At 41.0% G+C, this 21,420-nt stretch overlaps 2 protein-coding genes across 2 annotated transcripts; one reads left to right on the top strand and one right to left on the bottom strand.

Annotated features, from left to right (window-relative positions):
• The first annotated feature begins 1,390 nt into the window (after positions 1-1,390).
• LOC145902426 (intraflagellar transport protein 81 homolog) lies at positions 1,391-8,150 on the top strand. Its single transcript, XM_082990382.1, has 14 exons — positions 1,391-1,581; positions 1,866-2,079; positions 2,193-2,252; positions 2,314-2,445; positions 2,525-2,694; positions 2,956-3,073; positions 3,136-3,324; positions 3,616-3,759; positions 4,035-4,215; positions 4,461-4,648; positions 4,979-5,137; positions 5,408-5,530; positions 7,014-7,106; positions 7,921-8,150. Exons 1-14 carry the CDS (start codon positions 1,421-1,423, stop codon positions 8,032-8,034), a joined length of 2,046 nt encoding a protein of 681 aa, XP_082846508.1. The 5' UTR covers positions 1,391-1,420; the 3' UTR covers positions 8,035-8,150.
• Positions 8,151-8,864: 714 nt separating this feature from the next.
• On the bottom strand, positions 8,865-20,927 carry LOC145901817 (uncharacterized). Its single transcript, XM_082989621.1, has 21 exons — positions 20,912-20,927; positions 20,793-20,860; positions 20,524-20,648; positions 20,312-20,447; positions 19,802-19,927; positions 19,608-19,702; positions 19,417-19,540; positions 19,076-19,188; positions 18,882-19,007; positions 18,674-18,809; positions 18,490-18,592; positions 18,310-18,429; positions 17,983-18,094; positions 17,411-17,465; positions 17,066-17,154; positions 16,617-16,766; positions 13,503-13,791; positions 12,522-12,737; positions 11,691-11,775; positions 10,877-10,972; positions 8,865-10,293 (listed from the first exon to the last, which is right to left on the bottom strand). Exons 3-21 carry the CDS (start codon positions 20,644-20,646, stop codon positions 9,771-9,773), a joined length of 2,817 nt encoding a protein of 938 aa, XP_082845747.1. The 5' UTR covers positions 20,647-20,648; positions 20,793-20,860; positions 20,912-20,927; the 3' UTR covers positions 8,865-9,770.
• Positions 20,928-21,420: the final 493 nt, after the last annotated feature.

Here is a 21,420-nt window from a genome sequence, read left to right as displayed (position 1 = left end):
TCTTGTCTCCGGTGCATAGTCCTAGCCTATCACTTCGCAATGGCATCGCGGATTGCAGTGCCGGGGATCAAATGTCTGCCTCGCGTGGTGACAGAGAGATCGCGCCTTCTTTCCTGCTTCGGGCAAAACGGGAGCAAGTTGCTATTCCCGGCCGACACAATCATTATTGTGCGCCGCCGTAAGCCCTTTGTAACTGCCCAGTCACTTGCTCAAAAATACTCAGCGGCGAGAGAACACTGTAGAGCGTCGTGCCAGTGTAATGGAATGCTGGACTTGTCTGTTCGGGATCCATTGTTTGTTCGCCTGATTGTAAGGCATTTCCTCAAAGGCCCTTGTTGAAAGTTTCCGCTGGCTAAATAGCGATGGAACGATTGGGCACGCGTAGGAGTGCAACAAAACCCTCAATGACGACGCATTCTGTAATCCCCGCCTTATCAAATCGAGAAAAACTCTGGTAGTGGGTCATAAATGACGTGAATTATTAATAGAAGGTTTCCGCTTTAAATGGGCGCAGGTGTTAATATCGCAATTTGACCGATGTGTCGAAATTTTTCCCAGATCAAATGCGTGTAAGAAAAAAAATGCCTCAGCGTTATCGTTAAATGCAGAATATGTATTGGAATCAAAATTTCAACTACTCATTTTTTTACCAATTGCATTAGAATGACTGACATTTCGCTTTAGTTTGTCGCATTAGACAACTAGAATTGTCTGGTTCAGCGTCGTAGTTCAACCCGCGGCCCAAAGGGACAATTTGTTCGGCCGTTTTGGTTGCACGAATGTCGCAATTATGTCAAGTCAAAAAACGTTACAAAAAAGTTAGTCATCAGTAATAAAGTTTACGAAATCCGGATTGGCAATTCGATGTGTAATATTGATATTGAACGTGTTTGTAACCTCATTCAAAAGAAACCTTAGCAACTTTCTCATCAAACGCAATGATTTGTGCGGCCTTTCTCAAAATAGAAACATCAAAATTTCTCCCAACATAGCATTTCGGTGCATAGCTATATTTTCAACTTGTCTAGCATGGCTACAGTTTCTATGACGTTAATATTCAAAACCGCTTGAAACAAGCGCAAGCTCAAATGATTTACTATTCCGGATGATCGGTTGGTTGGCTGGGATATTGTAATGATTTGCAGAAACAACTCTAAGGATTTTTTTAAAAGTTAGTATTAACTTTAGTTTAGCTAATTTTTAAATCGACTCTTTGTGTTATAAATGTGTATTGCCGCTCACACATACGTGGTGCGTATGTGCTAGGACTCATCCCATTTAAAAAATATTAAATTTTGCATTTTCTTTGACAAGAAAGCTCAGCATGTAGTCACCGATAGTCTAAAATTGCCTTACTGACAGCCCTATTTTGATACTTTTGTCAGATTGTTTTGTAATAATTGTTTACCATATAATAAAAATGACTGAGGAAGCAAAGAGAATTGTTGAACTCTTCAACAAGGAGCCTTTCAAAAAGAATTTCAATCTCATATCTTTTCATTCCCTTGGTCCAGAGCAGCTCCTTCAACTGCTCAATGATGTTTTGGGTGAAATTGACCCTGATCAGAACGGAGATATCAGGTAGGCATACTTTCTGTTATTACTCAGTCTGTCTTGGTGGTTCTATAGTTCTTTTGTACAAACTATTGTTCAGAAATGATGGAGATTTTCATAAGCATTGTGACTTATTTGTTTGGTGAAATAACCTAATTTGTGTAAACAACAAATGTGTTTTAATCATTATGAACAACACAAAAAAAATTAAAACATTTTTGTTTTTACCAATGTTTAGTCACTAATTATTGGGTATGTTTTATTTCATAATTATGCATTTTGCTACTACATATATTGTTCAAATATTTTAGAGATGAAGCCCCAGAAATGAGAGCCCAAAGAACATTAATATGTATAAAGAACTTGAAATATCATCCTCCAAGTTCCATGGATGTTTCGGGTTTTCGTCAGGGCATTGTTCTTGGAGAAAAGCCAGTGATACATCCGATACTAAATTATCTGCTGACAAACTTGGCAGGATTAAAAACAAGAGCTTACTTGGCTAAATATCTGGTTAAACTACAGGTACGTTAGTGGTGAGTATTGGCAGTGAATGCCGATGATACATAATTGCCCAACGTAATTATAAAATATTTAGTATCTTGGTATTGTGTCAGAAAATGTTATGCATTACGTAGGTGCCGGATGAACTTCTCCATGACACCTCGGACTCTCAGATGCAAGAAGCTTGGTCAAAGGTATTTCTCTTTTGGTGTTAGTGAAAGAAGTAAATGCAGGAAATTATGCTTTGCATCATAGTATCTGGAGCTACAGACACACTTTCAAGATATGCACAAGGAACTGAAAGAATTGAAAACCCAAAGTAATGGAACAAGTGAAATAAAGTTGGACATAAAAACTATGGAAGAAGAAAAAGAAAACCTTACAAGGGTAATCCAACATTCACATGACATCGCACAACCTGCAATGCAGTATCTGCCCCTGCCTATCATATATAATTTGTGTTTAGAAAGTGGAGAGAGCCAGGAAAAAAGCAGAAAGCACCCCCGAGTTTGTGGAGGCACTTCAAGTTGCTCAGCGTATGCGCAAGGAAAAAGAACGTGGCGAAGATTTGCAGAGAAAGATCCAACAACAGAGAAGGTTGATGCAATCAGCTGAGCAAAGGTTACAGAGGCTGAGGTAAGGAAATTAAAACATTTTCCTGTATATCATAATATGTGTTTATTTGGTTTTGTGTGCATTATGGTGTCAGGTTTTGATGTTGTACAAGAGTATGTACTGAATATATTTATTGCAATCAAATAAGAAAGGACAAAACATGTTAAAAATTTGTTTGTAATTGGGTGCAAAATAAGTGGAGTTAATAACTTTGAATAAAAAAGTTTTTGTTTCTTTTTTGTTTGTAATGTGTTACAATTATTTGTTCGGTGTTTATGAAAGACAACAAGTAAATGAAATGAAGCAGACTGGTGCTGATGCTTCCCCAGAAACTTTGGTTGCAAGAATGGAAGAAGAAAACAAACTTAACAGATACTTGGTGGAAGAAAAGATCCCCAAAGTAAACGCATACAATTTGTGTGCGTACTGAACTTCCCAGTAACTGAATAAATGTCATTGCAGGAAATTGAAATACGAAAGAAGACGATTTCAGACCTTCGCCAAGTTGCCATGGAGCCGGTGACCCAGAGGGATCTCAACGCGATCGAGTCAGATATCAACCAAACTACGGCTCAGATAAATCGACTTGTTGAGAAGCGATTGGTGAAGGGAAATCCCGCAAAAGATAAACTTGCTATGTTCCGTCAGCAGGTAGATTTCTACTGCTAGTCTTAGCCATAAAGCAACATAAAGAAATGTCCAGTTTGGTGCCCAACGGATGACGGTGATTGTATAGTCATCACAAAGTGGAAGTCTTTGCTTTGCCGTTTGGTCAGCAAAGTCGTCTGGTAGTCACACCAGCTGCACTGATGAGACCTTATAGGTCGAAACAGTGGCCATAATGCAGCTTACACAATAAAAAAATATCTTTTTGAAGGTTGCTATGTTTTGAATTTGACATTCATGTTTATTTGCGTACTATTTGAACTGCATGTTATTTAGGCATCGATTCTCTCCCACAAAAAAGAGACAATTGCCGAAACTGTACAACAGAAGAGAGAAGAAGCATCATCCGCGGAGCGGGAATTAAACGAAAAACGACAGAAGCTGCAGGAATTGGGGGGCGAAGTTCTCAAAGGAGACGAGGTTTGTACATTTTGAAAGGTTCTGCAAACAGGAATCACAGAAACAAACCAATCAAAGTACCTATTAAGGTTATGTCCAGCATGAAGTTAATAAAGAGTTCGTTATGACTAGTGAGACAACTTTCCAACATATTTTACGACTATATTACTCGAAATGACACATCTATTAATTAAAGTCTGACTGTTTATTGTAAAAAGCGAATGCACTTGACAGGTCTTTTCGTGTTTACACTTACTCACAGGCAACTTTAAAAGCAAAAAAATATTTGTTTCTAGTACAAAAAGTATGTTGCCAAACTTCGTATCAAAAGCAACCAGTACAAGAGAGACCGGGCAGAACTGGCTGAGTTAAGATCGGAACATGGCGTCTTGAGCCGGACTGTAACTGTCCTGCAGAAGATCCACGATCAGTCACAAGGGCAGCTCTCTGCAGCGGAAAGCAGAAAGGGAGTTACAGGTATATCTCACTTCCATTTTTATGTTTTCTTTCATTTTACATATCTTTTACATACCAAACAAATGCAAACCAATTTTTTTCCTCAAACGTAGTAATGTTTCTTGCAATGGCATGATTGGCAGGATCGCCAACTTAGCGACCACAGCTATCGTGTCGAGATCATCAGGTTTACAGGCTTCGCAGCCCAGGCATTGCAGCCTAGTTGGATCAGCCATTTCCCTCAAAAGTTACTTTAACGTTGCCAGGGTTTCGCGAAACGCAAGACGAGCTTGAGAAAGTGTCGGCGATGAAGAGTGAACTGGACGACATCAAACACCGAACACTGGACGATATGTCGGACGTGGTGCAGAAGCTGCACACGGTGATCGCTGAAAAAAAGGCAATGTTGGCCCCGATCATCAAAGAACTTCGTCCCATGCGTCAACAGTGCCAGGTAGGAATGAAGTGGCAGCGAATAGGCGGAAGTTTACAGCAATGCATGTCACGTTATTTAAAATTATTTGAAATAACCCTCGGAATTTCCTGTTAGGTTATTGGTTCAGCACTGGTATTTTGGCGGGCGGTATTCACGTATTGTGCACTAAGAAAATTAATATACTATTTGTTTTGGTAAAATACAGTTTTTAAAAGTTTGGTTTCCAGTTTTGCGTGTGTGTTTGCAAAATCTTACCTTTCTGGCTCATATTCATATCATATTCAACTTTTGCCCTCTCGCTATTGCGACCTGCAAAGCTCATGTTTCATCGCACGACCACTGTCTCAGGAAATCACGCAAGAACACGAGGAACGGAAAGCGCAGTTCGACGGCATCTCTGCTGGCCTTGAGTCGAACCGTGCCCAGCTTGAACATTCGGTGTCTGCTTTGCGTAAGGAGGTTGCAGAGTACGACGGTCGCTACTTCATGAACCAGAGTCTTGCTAAGGTGATTGGTGATTTGGTTTCGTCCGTTTTTATGCAGTTAAACGCACCGAAAACTCCCCAGCGTGTCAAAACTAGCTCCCCACATGAACTTATTAATGCACTGCACCTGAACAGAATTTATTACATGGCAGTGTATTATTATTCCGACCATGTTTGTGTTTAATCGAGTTCGGTAAAAGCTCGTTGCAAAGTTCGTGAAAAATTTCCAAAATTTTTATGTTGAAAAATATGCTAATTTGTAATGTTTCGATATCCTCGTTTATTAACACAGATAGCGCAGGCCCAACTTGATCGGGCAAACCAAGAAATGAAAATGTACACGAGCGGCGATAAAAAGAAATCCTTCCGCGAAATCTACAACCGAAAGATTCAGGAACAGGAAAACCTCACTAAGGTACTGCTGAATACTGCCCTTCAGGCAAGCTTTATTTTATTTACGTTTCTCAACGTTTAGGCTGTTATGCAACAGCCTTCATCAGGAGGTAAGAATGTAAGTTTAACAAAGTGGACACATTTGAGGCACATAAACAAATAACGCTACAAAAGAAAGAAGAAGTGAAAAAAACGATAAGAAAGGGGGGAACACACCTTCACTGTATGCTTATCATTAACTACACGGGTTATCATGGTTTTTGGAGTGCGCGATGTCTATCGGCATAATTTTCTAGCAAGTGTCGGTACACCGGTGGAAACAGAGTTTGCTTTTTGTCATTGAGTGATGACGCATGCGTATTAAGGTACCTAGAGTGTTGAACCGTAACCTAAAGTGTTCAATTATTGGTCCATGTTAGATGGATGTAATGTTTGTGGGTTTTCTTTCCCTTTTTTTGTTTTACCGCCAATATATGAATATATCCAGTGAACGGTGAAAAGTCAATACAGATTCCAGGGCGAAACATTTTAGATATGTTTTGGTTTGAAAAAACACTTTTGACTATAATTATGCGCTATTGAAAAAAAGAAAAATAAGACTTTAAATGGAGTAATTCGCCTACGGCATGTTGATTTTAACAAATATATGACGCCCAAATGTCAATTCTACGAAATGCGTCAATACTCCCATTTTTTAATTATAGGTCAGGCGACTAATTTAGTCACTCAATGGTGGAAGTGACATTCAAACCATTATGACGTTTCCTGTGTATTCGGGGAAGTGATTTTATGGATATTCGGCAAGTCATGTCGTCCAAATCTTGTACCCGCGGCTATAGTTTCGGAAGGTTCGAGTTTGTAAATTCGGGTACAATTCTATTTTAGTTGAAATCATGACGCCCCGCCCCGCGCGAAAAAAGCATTTTGCCTTTCACGCATTCGTAATTAGGGGAATAATTACACGACGAGTTTTTGAAGAAATGGTTGAACAGCCTGTGTTGGTTATGTGACAAACTCAATACAAAAAATGGCATAAAATCACGGTAGTCAATTTACGTTCCAGCAGTGTTAATATTTTATTGAATGTAACAAATGTGAAAAGTTTGTTCGTAACACGCCAAGCGTTTGATGTGGGCCCAATGACCAAACGACAAAGAGATTAATAAAACCATTCAGCACGTGCCACTACTGAAGGCTGTTCCGCCACGACGCTGAACACAAAAACCCTTTCCCGGAACACGAAAAAAGGACTCACGTAAGTGCTGACGTCATTGGTCGGAAAACTTTTTTGCGGACACGCGAGGAATCTCACACGCGCCTTGCGAACAATGCGACCGAAGGTTGCCCGATTGCTGTGAACAAATAAAGGCCGTCAATTTATAATCAGGGTTTTGGGCGTTTGATCTCCAGCCTTGTACATGAGATCGGTAAATATTTAACCGTATTGAGTCGCATACCAAGTCTCCACACGCAAAAGTTCACGCCTCGATCTCATTTATCTTCAGGCACTGAGGGAACAGCAAAAGAACGTGCGAGAAAATCACGAAACCGACGCGAAGCAGATGACAATGTGGAACGATCTGCAAACACTGCTTCAGGTAAGGGAGACAAAATGATTCTGTCGCTGATGACATTTCCGTGTTCTTTTGGTGGGCGTGTTTCGCTTCTATGGAGCTATTTTTGCTGCCAGGCAGAGTAATCAATAGGAATTGCTCTTCTGGCACTAAACTTCCTCAGGGTGATGGCTGCATCTTTTTCACTTCGTTTGACTCACAATGAGGACTTGGATAGGGAGGGTTAGGCAGCTAAATTTGCCTCAACGTGATGGTTGAACAGAAAAAAATGTATCGAAGGTTGTGCAGCGTTCCTGCCCAATATTCACGTTGGTAACATACACCAGCGCTCAAAATGACGAAACGTCTGGCACCACCCGCCTTCATCATACCGTGTGTTTACAAAAAAATGCGTCACCATATCTGACGATATTTATCATCACGATTCCATCAGACGAATCCCAAAAATGACACCGCGGTTCAACTGGGGGACAGAGTACGCAATAAAACATGTCCTCTTGCTTTTCGCGTGGGTCGCAAAAATATCGACGTTAGACTGTTATTTTTAGCCTGAAGTTCCGTCAGTAAGGGTGCTTGTGGTAACAATTAGCGCAGCTCCCAACCTGACAAAGCGGTCGATTCGACACGTCTGTGTTACGCTATTTGTTCGAAAGGTTGTTCCACTGTAGTTTGTTACCTTTTCCTAATTAGCAAGAATTCGCTTTTGTTCACAATTGCCCAAAATTATTGTGTTTTTGCAAATGTGTGCGGCAACCCCGCAGATTTTTTTGAAATGGTATTTTGGTGTGTAAACAATATCCTTCCAAAACCTTGTTCGAAATCTCACTGTTTGTTTCAGTGCAAGCTTACTCTCCTCCAGCAACGTAAAGCGGACATTACTCGTCAGAAAAGCTCTCATTCAAGCGGTCTTTCAATGAGTCGGGAGGGAAGTCAAGACAGGATGATCCTCTAAAGACGCCGTAAAAGACGCACAATGTCGCATGGTGCAAGACACGGGCGATTTTTGCAAATAACTGACGTGCTTTTTACATGTTTCGGTCGTTATCTGTTTGTTTCATGTCCTTTGTTAGTTCGAGTAAAACTTAACAGTTTTGCTGCGTGTTGAGAATTTACTGTCATGAGATCAGGCGATCAAATGTCACTGCGAGTACATAGGTTAAACAGGAAATAGTACGACAATTAAACTATTATAAGCTATCAGATCAATGGAGTAAAAAACAAAACTCGAGTGTCTTACAGTCGGAATTGAATAAATTGTTGACCAATTCCCTACTCCCATGGTCCGGTTTTAAACCATAACCGTGTAGTTGCTTTCCCTTCCCTGTGCCCACCAACTGTGAGGTTGGGATATGATGAATTACTACAGCTTCATCGTCAGCTTTATCTCCAGGCAACGAGCAATGTTCGTTTGGCACTAATCACTCCCACAGGAAAAGTGGAATCATCAGCAAATCCTGGCTCACTCCCGCCGAGTCAACTCAGATCGAGTTTTTTTCTGCCAGTTTCAACGATAACTCAAGCGATCTTGACAGACTCGCGACGGGGAGTTGTTGGTCGGTTGCGCCGGTCTGGGTTTTATAACATTGTTTTATGTTTAAAGCTTGAAGAATTGCTGCTGGACTGTCATTTTTTATCAAAGTCTACAATTGCGGTAGAAATCGCACAGGTTTCGGAAAAGTTGTATCCAGTCACTCTGCTTATTCTCCACACAGCCTGCTACATAACCCTGCATTTAACTATAAAACCTCCCAAAAACCTTCAATCAACACCACTGTAGTCCGAAACCTTTTAATGGCGATTGCGTCAGGCTAACTATTAGAGCAAGAGGCGATGACAGTGCAACGATCAAAGAAGGTTTAGAGAAACGAATTCGAAAGAAGGGAGATTGGGGCGATTGTCAACACTGATGACAAACGCTTACCAGACCTAACCGAAAAGTTCAAGCGACTAGTCATGGCTTCTAAGGTTTGTTGTCATGTTGGGGTAATCGAGGCGCCGAAAGAAATGATTTCGAAGCAAAACTTGCACGACAAACCACTAAAACGGCCCTTGTGACTGTGACGTAAGCTGGATTGTGACGCCATAAGCGTTTCGTGTACAGAATTTGATTATTGCGATTTGAGCGTGACCGCAATTCGTGATCGGGCTTTTGTAAGCGCTGATTGGCGATTATTCGGAAAAACTGCTGCTCACAGATCACGGTGCCAAGGCCTGGAAAGATCGACATTGTCTGCAGTTAGGATTAAAGGTAAGAGATAAGGCGTAAAATGCAAAGCGGAACAAGTCACGATAACTAAAACGAAAGGCACTGGCGAAAAAACAAACTGAGCAATACTAAAAGCCTAATAGTATACATATTGCGCCAATCATCAAAAACCCCATTGTTGTGAGACAATTAAAAATAATGAAGAGACGGTTTTATAGTATGATAACGTATTGGGTTTATCAGCCTCTAAACAAAGGTAATCGATCCAGCTCTTGAAGAAATGTATGATACATTATAGGTTGCGAAGCTGCGCCCAGCGTCCAGCCAGCTAGAGCTTTGACAGGTAAAAGGAAAGCGACGACGATTGAAAGCAACGTATTTACACCGAGCACTGATTTGGCGACCTGCGCAACACTAGCGAACACGAGATTGCACTTGTTGTAGAATTACCATCACATTAAAGCGTCTTTTTTTATACGTTCCTATAACGAAGGCGGCGGAGGCGGAAATTCATCATCCTCTGTGGTGAGCAGATCTTCCGGCGGAAGCGGGAAAACCTGACTTGCTCGCTTTTCTATCACAACTTGTGGTGTGTAGAGGGGTAGAGGTGGAGGAATCGGAGGCAAATCATCGTCGGAATCAGTGTTGCTCTGTCGCGCTAGGCGCCTCGACGGCAGCGTGTGATTTTCGTACGAGTTCCGCGTCTTTAATGACGCCCTGCGTTCACCCTGCTGTGCGATGTTCCCACTCGATTCGCTCAATCTCGTTCTCGGGTCACGTGGCGGCGGAGGCGGTGGAGCGTGTCCGGATTTTCGCCTGGGTAGAGTGACGTCAAGATAGGGTCGTCCTTCTAGTGAAGTGGATGAGGTAAAGGAAGTGGACATTTCGTCGCTGAATCGCTTGTTTTCGTAAGCGGCGGGCGGGGAAACGATGGGATGAACAGGAGGTGGCGGAAGAGGATCGTTGTCGTTGGGAGCGATCTGTTTGGGACAGTCCCAGCTGTGCCTGATGAAAGTAACATGTTTATGTCTCGAGTCGGGCCGTTTTTAAAGCTTAAAGAAGGGGAACTGACTTTGTTCAAAAGGCAAAGAGATTGTCTCAATGACAACAAACCTACTGTTCTTTCATGCTGTTTGTAGATTTCATGGAGCTGTGATAAATACCTACTTTTTAAGGTTAAATCCTTTTTGACGTATGTAAAGACGATTTTAGGCCGAAAAACGCTACCTTAGGCCTCAGTGTGGAGAAGCTATTTCCACAGTGGCGACGCGAAACCGTTACACATTTCCTTAACTCGCACTGAGGGAAAAAGTACCGTTGAGACCAAACATTCAAACTGAGCGGCCACGAAAGGGAACCAATATACGTAACAGAACGCTTTCTGACAAATCGTAAAAACCACAACAGAAACGCATTCCCAAGGGCTTCCATGTAATTGAACAGTATAGCTACGGCATGTACAGTGCGGCCTAACAACAGGAACCTCGAAACGCAGCGAAATTTGCTTTAAACGTGACAAAACACCGACGCCAAACTGCATTGCAGAGTTACTGTTTTTTACTGCAAATGGTATAAAAGATAAACTCGCCTGTTTAGAATCGGTGATCCTTGTTCCGAATGTGTTGCAATTGTGAGACGATTGTCGCGAAGAATCCGACTTCGGTCAGTCAACATAGAACCATATCTGTCAGAAGACAAGTCGTGTTTTTTTGTTGCGGAACGTTTCAGCTAATATGCAAATTGCAAGATGTTCGATAAATGTACGTGTTTTGACAAGCAGTGCAGTAATTACTCTGGGATGTTTTGGGTTTGTAAACTACATCATCGTACGCGACGTTACCAAATTACAAATAAACGTTTTTTTTTATTAGTGTTCAACACGATTAACTAACGAATAGAACCGCTTGGATGCACAGACTATTCTTGGTCGTCCAGGTGCGTGTTCTACACTTCCTGAAACACGCTATTTGCAAAAGATTGCTTTTGCCGTGATATATATGTGTATATATAGGAAAAGGTATACATTACATCAATGATAACCCCATAGTTCACTTGTAGGTCAAACATTGCCACACAACTATCACAGCAACAAATCTGTTCCTACACTTTTGGACTGAATTCCAGGCGCGCTTTTGCACATTATACGAGCCATAGTGGGACTGAGCACCAGTGTGTCTTCCTCAACGACAAACATGTCAGCGTCATATTTCAACCCAACTGGGAGAGAGGGCGAACATTCACCAAACGCCGTGTTTTTGCGTTGTTGGTTATGTGGGAACGCCTTGTCGCAAACATGTTGTCCTGGTTATACAGGCCAATCGCAAACACGATTTACACGGCGGTTTAGACGAATTAAAATAGAAGATGGCTTCTCTGGTCGCCCCGAGACTGAATTCTGTTACCTGTGCCCTGGCGTCTTCATGGAGTGAAAACGGTGATGCCTTGGAAATGTTCCATGGTCATATTGTTGGTTTTCGTCGATTGTAACTGTTCAAAAAAGTATACATTTTGAGTTGATCGTAGCAATTAATTGTCACATCCGGAAAACGCATTTAAAATGGCAATAAAAAATCATTGCGAGGCCACAAGCAATTATGCTCATAAAGTTAATTTCAATAAACTAAATATACAAAAACGCGAGAGACGTTCTGTCTCAGCACGATCGAAACATGCGAGAAGAGATAATTTCGTCTGCAAGTTACTCAAAGGCAGTTATGACAATCCTCGCACCGAAAAACCTTAAAATGACCACGAAACGCTTTGTAGTGTCATGCACAATACTGAGTCACCGCATAGCAATGACAAAAATAAACTGCAAAGCAAACGCATGCCGAGCTGCGTGAAATTCTACGGCCGGTTGCAACATAAGAGGTGCAATTTTGCACCAAGCAACAAATCAAGACAAACAAATTATTACAAAACCGAGTGCCGAAAACAAAAAGTTTGATTTTCCATACGACCTTCTGCTATAAACAAAGACAACTAAGAGCAACGTAAAAGCACATTTTAATATTTTTCATCCTTTCGTTTGAGTTTTCAACTAAGAAAAAACAGACTTTGAGATCATGTAGTTCAACCGGCAATTGTCATGCCAGGTTACAACCGGGTTAATGCAAAGGTACTATATACATTTTCAGTGTAATTTCAACAAATTTATTCATAATAATGGCAATCAAGCCCAAGACTAACTAAAAACACGTCAGGCCGAATACAAAAAACACAGTATTTTTTACCTGGCTGCATGACTTTGGGCTCCGACAGTTCGGTAGCCTCGTCCTGTACAACAGAGGTTGTGTGGTGGATCAGAGTTGCCACGGTAGGGGTGAGTGGGGGCATTTTGTACGTAGTGTAGTTGGATGATGGACGCAAGGCACCCAGGGATGATTTTCTCAACCTTACGGGTACAGATTCCTCCACTGAGGGCGAACTGGATGATTTCCTGTGACCTTCTGGAATCGAAAGGTGTGGATATGTATTAGGAAAGCATTTGTATGTAAAAATTTCCAGTTGCATTTAATATGGAATCCAATTCTTTGTCTACCATTAAAGTTTAAAGCTTGAATGAATGAATGGCCAAACTTGAGAAAGGGAGCTTGTCTAAATCTGGACAATGGAAATCTGTTTATTGCATGGAAATTAGTTCATGCTTTTTTGACTTTAAGCCAGCATATGTCATGCGATAAGGTAAGGTGGCCAGTAAGTTGTTTCTGTATATATACCATAACACAGCATTGAAGTGTTTGATCAAAACCTGTGTTTTGTTACTTTTGTCAGGAAAGTTACAAGCAAAACCTATTACAGTTAAGGGTGATTGTACATTTAAAATTATCTGATACAAAGCATCAAATCCGCCACATTTTAATGACTAACGCAACCATTACTTGTAAACCAGTGCACAGCGTCTTTGCACACAAACCCGTGTTAATTGCGCCGAACTTTGGAACCCTGTCTCACGATTGCGTCCAGCTGACGTCAGTGGTCATATGAATGGCGCGTTTTTGTAACCGAGAAACCACTCATTACATTCCTTCACTTATTCGGCAGCAGTCGGGCGTTTGCACAAAAAGATGCGTCGACTGGCGACAGAGTGGTTTTGAATACATGGGTGCGGTCGTATTGGGCGATGCCTAGGTTATTTATACGCACTGACAAAGACAATTGCTGACGAACGAGCAATATCTCCAGAAAGCGTTCTGGGAGCGAAGAAAACTGACCTTTTAGTGTCAGACTCCGCTTGACATTCACTGCCAGGTCCGTATACTCGCTTTGCTTCGAGTCCATAGAGAGACCACTGTCGATGGACGAACTACTGTACTTCTTCGGTTTCCCTTGATTGCCTCTGTGTGGCATTGTGCTCCAGGAACGCGTTGGGCCTGTGTAGTAAGGCACCACATCGGGGGGCATCTGCTGGTGGTGGTAACCGTGCTGGTGGGCCATGGGGCCTTGGTGGGCGCCTGGTGCCTGCGGTATCCACACCGCACTCGAGTCTTGTGCGTACGACATCTGTGCAAACAGGGCTCAAGCTTACCAGTGATCACAATACGATATCATTTATTCAAAACTGCTTAAGTGTATGCCTGCGGATCGAAAGGAGGCGAGTTTGTCTAAGGTACATTAAAACACAATTGTCGCAACGCGCGCTGATAGAACGGACAATGAAGCATTGGAGCAAAACTGCCGTAGAACGGTTTTACTGCGCCAAAGGCAATTGAGATGTAAGCTTTTCTCAGAAGGTCAGTTTGGTTTTCCCAGCATACAACCTGCCCTTCTCCCAGTCATTTTATTAGGTCTGTTTAACGACTAAATCTAGACTGATAGTTGTAGTGCAGCCATAAATCTATACCTCTTTCGTAAACTTACTAACACTTAACGTATTTCATACAAGAACAACATTTAGATCATATTCTCAATACGTGGTCGAGAATCGCCAAAAAGACACTTTCTTGAGTTATATCACCGATCTTTGTGTATTCACTGCAAACTTAACCCCGTATCAAGATCGGCAGACGCAAGAAACCGTTTCCTGGCCCAATTTCTACAACTCTGGGGTCATTAAGTGGAAGAAAGCTCGCCACAAACTCAGACGACGCCCAATTAAACCACTTGTCAAGCTATGTTAAACCAAATGTCAGTTTCCTTTCCAATTAACGTAGCTGTAAACGTCGAAGACACCGCAATACAGACACTTCCCAGCCATAAACTTCATAATACGTCTCAACCGCGTATCACGCGACACACGGCTCTCTATGCAATACTTTCACTTCTAGACTCGCACGGTTCCCTTTGCCAGCAAAGCGAACAACTTCTCGGTATCAAAAGCTCGTTGGCACTTCGTCGAGGTCTACCGTGGGTCGAGAAGTCGCGCTAACTGGGCGTTTAAGTAAACAAGTGCCTTGAAGCAACTGTGTTTTCGGTGCGACCGTCGCAATAACAACGAGTTCGCGGAAATATTGCACTCGGGTCGGCCGAGAGCGGATTCAAACCTATCGGTCCGCGACGGCGTTCCCTAAAAAAGTCTTCCAAACGGCCCCCCTCGAGAGCTTTTCGCTTCACTGACTGGATCCTCTTTCCTCAACATTATCCGACTTGGCGAAAGTTTTTTTTACGATGGGGGTAAACATCATCGCTCATAAAGCGCAATCAACGTATTCTGAACTGCGGCCGCGCAACCAAGCGAACGTGAAATGCCCGCGTGTCAGATACAGCAGAAGGCAGCCCAAAAATACCCTCCTTTCCGGCTAACGTCGGGCAGATATAACATGCGCGCAATCATCCAACAGAGACTTTCTCAGCGTTTGCCTCATTTCCGGCTGAAATAATTGACCACCGAGACTGTTCGGTTGCCAGACAGCCATGACAGCTTGCAATCCGCGGCACTAGAAATTAAACTTTAACCCTTGACGATGTGTTGTCATATTAACTTGCTGCATGGACGCTGGAAAAGAACGTTTGGTCACTGCACGTGTCGCCTGCGACAAACCACGTAACACGATAAAAAAAGCAAATAATGATATTGACAAAGGCGCTTTTATGTTACGGTTTTTACTCGCATCAAACAAAATCGTCAGTTTTTCAAACTTATGAAAAAAGCAAAAGTCATATCATGCCAAGGCCGTTACCGACAACGGTGGTCCAGTTCACAAACTTAACCCTTTCACAACCAGACAGCGCGTCGCACTGACACATACACACACATCTGTTGATCGTCACTCAGCGAGTACGGTGTGTGATTACCGACGTAAGCTTTTCAAACTCGGTACCTGCTACAAACCCCGGTATGCCTCGCGCTCCTTTTGAAAGACTTTGACCGTTTAATTGACGACAAACGGCGCGACAATAGGACGATGTCCTTTGCCATTAATCAAACCGAACGTAGCGGAGACCTGTACCGCACACAAGGAGAGGAAGAATGTTGGACCTCCCTTAGTACCGAGGTAGAATTATGTTTCAAGAAGTTTTTAATCTGTGAATAACCGACATGCCACTCGCTGCAATAAGCTGTCAATCTACCACTTTTTGCATCGAAAGAAGTGTCAACTTCACACGAACCCACATTGCGCACAACTTGAAAGATTCCGCGATACGCAACAACCTTACTTGACTTTCGTGAAGGCGTTTTATACAAAGAGCCTTGCTAAATCAATTACAATCCACCTTGGCGACAGCTAACCGGCAATCTCAACCTATCTAACGTCTGACCGCATTCATCGTCGCGCCGTTGCGCCGAATTCCCTTTTTCCCTGTGCTGACAGTTTGATCTCAGGACTGTCTGCTCAGTAAAGTAGCATGCGGGTTCGGACCGTTGACGTCACATGCTTGTCCGTTTCTCAATCAGCTTCCCAGTAGCCAGGGTGTAATTCGCAACCTGCCGGACAAACGCCCCGTCGCTTAGTCATAAGTCGCGTCGGACTTGGACCGCTCAAGCGCATGACGTCACGTTTTCGTCACTGGCAGAAACTCGCCAAAAGTCTGGTACGTAACTGGAAAGGGTGAATCGTTTTAGAGAGAAGGTGTAATCTAACTGTACAAGTGAATCTGGTTTATATTCAACGCACATCTTGGGGTGCATTTGAAACCTTAGAAATTTTTTTTATCCTGTGCAAAAGCGAAAAAAATTCAAATCCAGTAGAAAACTGTTTAACTAATCTCACAAATCTACTTTACTCGAAATATCCTCAAAGATACACCCGGAAAATATACGTTTATCCAACCTGACAATTCCTCGGCCTAAACATGTCAGTAGCACGGGCAGAAACACTAACATACTGCCTCCAAACAATCCGTGTGAACCGGGACATATTGCGCCATTAAACGAGCAGTGAACTTACCAAATAGCCTGTCGACATTGGCCTTTCCGGTTTCGCAGCACGAAAAATATGTCGCGGCGCTTCGGGACCCCAGCTATTACGCTGCTGGTTCTTTAGCGACCTCTGGCGGTCGTATTCGCTTGCTATGTCGTCCGCATTTTGTACCACAACCTGGGTTGGAAAAATGTTTTAGAGCACAACTGAAATGTTGTGGGGTGTGATGAGCGAACAACTTCGATTTGAAATAAACAATAAAATTAGCACAAATTACAAGGGAATTACCGCTTAACTGTTTACTACCTAATAAAAGCTCATATAAACAATTTGATTCTACCACAAAAAAATGATTGGGGAAAGTACAAAATGTTACCATTAATTACCAAATGTACACTTTCATTGTTTGGATTTGAACAGGTTGAAAAGCCTTCACCATGGCCGATATAAAAAGCATTTAATATTTTTGCACCAACCTCCTCATAAAAGTGGTTACTGCAATCTTCGATGTTGTGTAACATACGAGAAAGTTTACCCCGTGGATCAAGGATGTGTTTTCTGGCAGCTAGAAAGATCAACATTTTGTTATTTTTAGTAAGCAATAACTAACACAAAAATGAAGATAAGGTAGTGTCATGCACTCATAACCAAACACAAACAACTTCTATACATCTTTCACCAATCTACAAGTTTTGTGTCACAAGAAAGCTTACAACCTTGGACTTCTAGCAGGACTAAGAGCTTTTATATATTTTGGCCAGAACAGAAACAGGGCTAAAACAAAAAACTGATTGATGAATGTAAAATCACAATAATGTTACCTCGTTGAATAGTTACCACAGCCTTGAGTAACTTTTCATCATGCAGATTAGTAGTCTTCAATAACAAACAAAAAAGAAACAAATGGTAATTGGAAACATAAACAAACCAAAAAAGGACTTGTCATGCAAACTTAGAAAAAGTAAAAAAGGAAGACAAGAACATGGCTGAGTTAATTCACAACAAAAGGTGTCCATATTTAGCCAAATCTGAAAGTGTATAAGAAACACAAAGGCAGTTGCCGTTAATATCTTCAAGTGACAAATAAGTTAAGCTCAATTGGAGCTAATTTCACCGATGTCCCACTATGTACACAGTGTCAGGCTCAAAACGAAAGTGTTTAGAATCCTTATTTTGCAAAAAGTTTTTGGACAAATTAAATCTGGATTACCCAAGTTCAACTGTAACGCTACAACAGTGTTAATTGTTAAAAAAGTGACACCAGGTTACCTAGAAACACCACGTGAAAGCAGAAAGAAAAACAACATGACACAAAAATCAAACAGTATACTTTATTACATGTCTAAAAATCTACATTTGTGCCTGTTTAACCAGACGTAGCAAAGTTCATTACCTGGTAAAAAACGGGTTTCACAGGTAGGGACATGGGTATTTCCCTTGGGGTGCCATGATCGCGAGGAGGCAGGGGTGGAGGGTGCATGAAGACAAACTGTGCTTGACCATCACTAAAATATCTAATATTAATTTTTTTGCCTTTCAAATTAACCTTATGCCATTAGAAACACTAAACAAAAATAGGCTTAAGATTGTTTCGCCAACACATTTGAAGTTAGGAGAACAAGTATACATTGAGATTCACAGGTGTACTCTTATGTATCCTTCTAAAATTATCGTCATGGCATCAGTATAAGATCGCTTTTACAAGAATAATTTGTTTCACCTCTCTACAACACTGACTGGAACTTCAGTTTTTCCTTCATCCTCTATTAGTTTGGGTACCAATGATTTTAATATATCACGTTCTTTTAAAATATCTCTTTTCGCCATTCTAGTGGAGCTTCTGCATAAAGATGGTTGGTGTCATATGCAGTAATTATTATACCACAGCAAAGCTACTAACATCACTCTTGTCTGCACCCTAGTTAGTTCTTCCCCATCATTTTGGTCCAACAGGCTCGCTGAAAATCGCTTGGTCTTTGCTGGTGTTTTTTGGTTATCTAAATCTACATATAGGGGTATTTTAAAACATTAAAAAAAATTGTGCAAAAAAATCAATTTGACAACAATGAGAAGGTTTAACATACCTAAAAATGTCTCCTCAGCATCTTTTAACATTTTTATTATCACAAGGTCACGGGTCATATCCCTTGGGGTCAAGTTGGCGATAGAACGAGCGTGAGGATTGGCATAGTGAGATAGCAGCAGTTTGACCATTTTGACCTTTGAGGATAAGTTTAATTTAATTGGCATTGTCACAAAGTTAAATCACTTAATCACAGTTCCATCGCCCACCTGTTTGTATTTAGCAGCACAATGAAGTGGAGTCCACAAATGTGTATCGGCAACATTAACGTTGGCACTGTTTTCAAGCAGCATTCGGGCTGCTGACAAGTAACCATTGGTAACAGCAACATGTAGCTGCATGTCAAAACGGCATTAGATAAATATGTTAAACGATATACATATTTGATGCAAATAACACTTACCAGCGTAATACCACTTGTTGAAGGTTGGTCAACTGACAAACCTTGTTCCAAGTTGTTTCGAATTTCATGTAACATTGCTCTCTGTGTCTTGTTTCTTAGGTTATTCAGCTGACCTAAATCATTAAAAAAGAGATTTAACTTGGAAAACCTATAACAAAGTCTATTTGATAAAACAATGCATGATACTAGCGTTTTTTTAATTAAACTGAATAATACATTTTTTGCCGTAACCTTTCAAAATTTTAATGATTTTGAATAAGTTACAATGTAAAAATTTTGCCTAAAAATTATCAAATCTTTCAGCCACAAAAAATGCCCTGCAATCATAAACATAGTCCCACTTTCATCAATTTTCAACTTTTGATGCATGTGCTTTCTCATCATGGCTTTCATATGGCTGTTGTCGGCAGCTTGGTCTATTGCAAAATTGTTGTCCAAATCCAAGACATTGGTCAGAGCATTATTCTAACAAATGAAAAAATGTGTGAATGTACAATAATTGAATTCTTGCAGAATGTACAAAATTACGCACCGATAGAAGCAGCTGGGCACATTTCATTGAATCCCAAAGGCAGCATATGTGTAGCGGCGTGCAATGGAAGTCGTCAGCAATGTTGACCGAGGCACCTTGAGACAACAAGCAGAAAAGCAATTAATTTGCACTGTTAATCTTCACCCGAAGGCGTGAGACGGGTTTACCGTGACAAATCAAACACCTTTACACACCTTGTTTTATTAAAGACTGGGCTATAATGTAGTCATCATACACACAAGCTTGGTGCAGAAGTGACATCCCTTCACTCTGGACACCATTGAAGTTTACTGAAACTCCATTTGACAAAAGATCAAAAACTAAAAATAAGAAAAGCATTAAAAACACTACATGTGTGTAATTTTGAAGCACTAAAAACATTAAGTTTTATTAGCACTTTTAAGGTTATATTATATCACATTGTAAGTTGCATCACAGCCAGAGCTAAATAAAATTAACTTTCATGTGACCAGGCAGTGTGATATTGAAAAATCTTGCTTGTTAAGGATTAATCTTGCACATTCTAGGCCCCTAGGCACATGTCGTACCTGCTGAGATGTAACAGCTTATCAGTCAAGATGCCTAGTGGCCAGCAACATATACCTACTTAATCTTTTACTTTATACAAACCCTGTTTACATAAAATGCTACTATTACATATTTTGTTTAATTCTGGCAATTATAAATTCTATCGTCTGTCACACCTTCATATTTGTTTCCTTCTTTAACTGCATCTTGAATTAGACTCGTAGATGTAAACTTAACTCTCCTAAGTGCATCAGGCTTTTGGCGACTGATGGTCAGTGCATTTTCCATCGATCTTCCTTCATCATTTTTTAGCTGTTTATGCAGACCAAAAACAATTGTATGAGGATTTAGGAAACTTTTTTTTTTCATAAAATGTGAATAAGCCAACCTGTTGTTTTCTTAATACTTTTGCCTTGTCTTGTCTCTGTGCATGTAAAAAGTTTTCCAGTATAAGATCCTCTTTCACTTGGTACGACCCATCGTCATTACCCCCGGTAGAGTGTCCATCCATATCTAAAAAGTTATAATAATGAAAATTATACAGAAGACAAGACAGTAAAATATACAAGATCTTTTGACATTTATATAGCCTACACCATTTATGTGAAGCTCCAGATATCAACTACTACATTAATTAAAGTCTACATCTACACTTACCAGACAATCTGTCATCAGACTATACCCTTTCGTCCGATGTTAATCATGTCTTAGTTTTCGGCTGGGTCCTAGTGCAGAAAACTCCATCACTTTCTTTTATTAGAAAACAAAAATCGTACCTAAACTCAACATCACCGGCGCCACCTGCTTTTACGTATATTTGCTTTTGGAGCGAAACCTCTGTTGTGGCAGCAGTGTTTCACAAAATATTCTGTGTCGTCTGAATGGTGTTGCACGGACACAAAGGGTGGAAATTTAATCAAATGTATGACGCCTAATTGCAGTCGGCAAAAGAAACTTGTAGGTGATTACTGGATTACTTTTACCCCCTTAAGGTTCAAAGCTGTTCGGTTCTGGTCAGTTCGTTGTATACGTCGAGAAAAAATAAAATTTTCAAATCAAATTGCTCAAAACTCGGTTATTAACAACAAATATTTTGTTAGAAAAGAGTGCGTCACCTGTACGGATTTTCAACTGCTAAAATCATATATCAAGCGGACGAACGATATGGCCTAAAAATCAGTTTCCAAACTTTGTTGTGCTAAGTTCTGCCCTCAACGGGACTACCTAATTACACATTTTTATCCTCCAGATTGACTTTTTAATGCCAACTTTGCCACAAATTTTC

The sequence above is a fragment of the Ascidia mentula genome, chromosome 5, assembly GCF_947561715.1.
Source record: "Ascidia mentula chromosome 5, kaAscMent1.1, whole genome shotgun sequence".
Classification (NCBI taxonomy): Eukaryota; Metazoa; Chordata; class Ascidiacea; order Phlebobranchia; family Ascidiidae; genus Ascidia; species Ascidia mentula.
The sequence above is the reverse complement of the archived record's forward strand: the minus strand, read 5'-3'. Positions and strand labels throughout refer to the sequence as shown.

Coding starts and splice junctions, on each gene's coding strand:
- LOC145902426 (XM_082990382.1), top strand. CDS start 1,421: ATGACTGAGGAAGCAAAGAGAATTGTTGAACTCTTCAACAAGGAGCCT. Junction 1,582..1,865: donor GATCAGAACGGAGATATCAG/GTAGGCATACTT, acceptor CAAATATTTTAG/AGATGAAGCCCCAGAAATGA. Junction 3,325..3,615: donor TTGCTATGTTCCGTCAGCAG/GTAGATTTCTAC, acceptor CATGTTATTTAG/GCATCGATTCTCTCCCACAA.
- LOC145901817 (XM_082989621.1), bottom strand. CDS start 20,646: ATGGATGGACACTCTACCGGGGGTAATGACGATGGGTCGTACCAAGTG. Junction 19,008..19,075: donor CAACAAGTGGTATTACGCTG/GTAAGTGTTATT, acceptor TTTGACATGCAG/CTACATGTTGCTGTTACCAA. Junction 18,593..18,673: donor TGCTGAGGAGACATTTTTAG/GTATGTTAAACC, acceptor CCCTATATGTAG/ATTTAGATAACCAAAAAACA.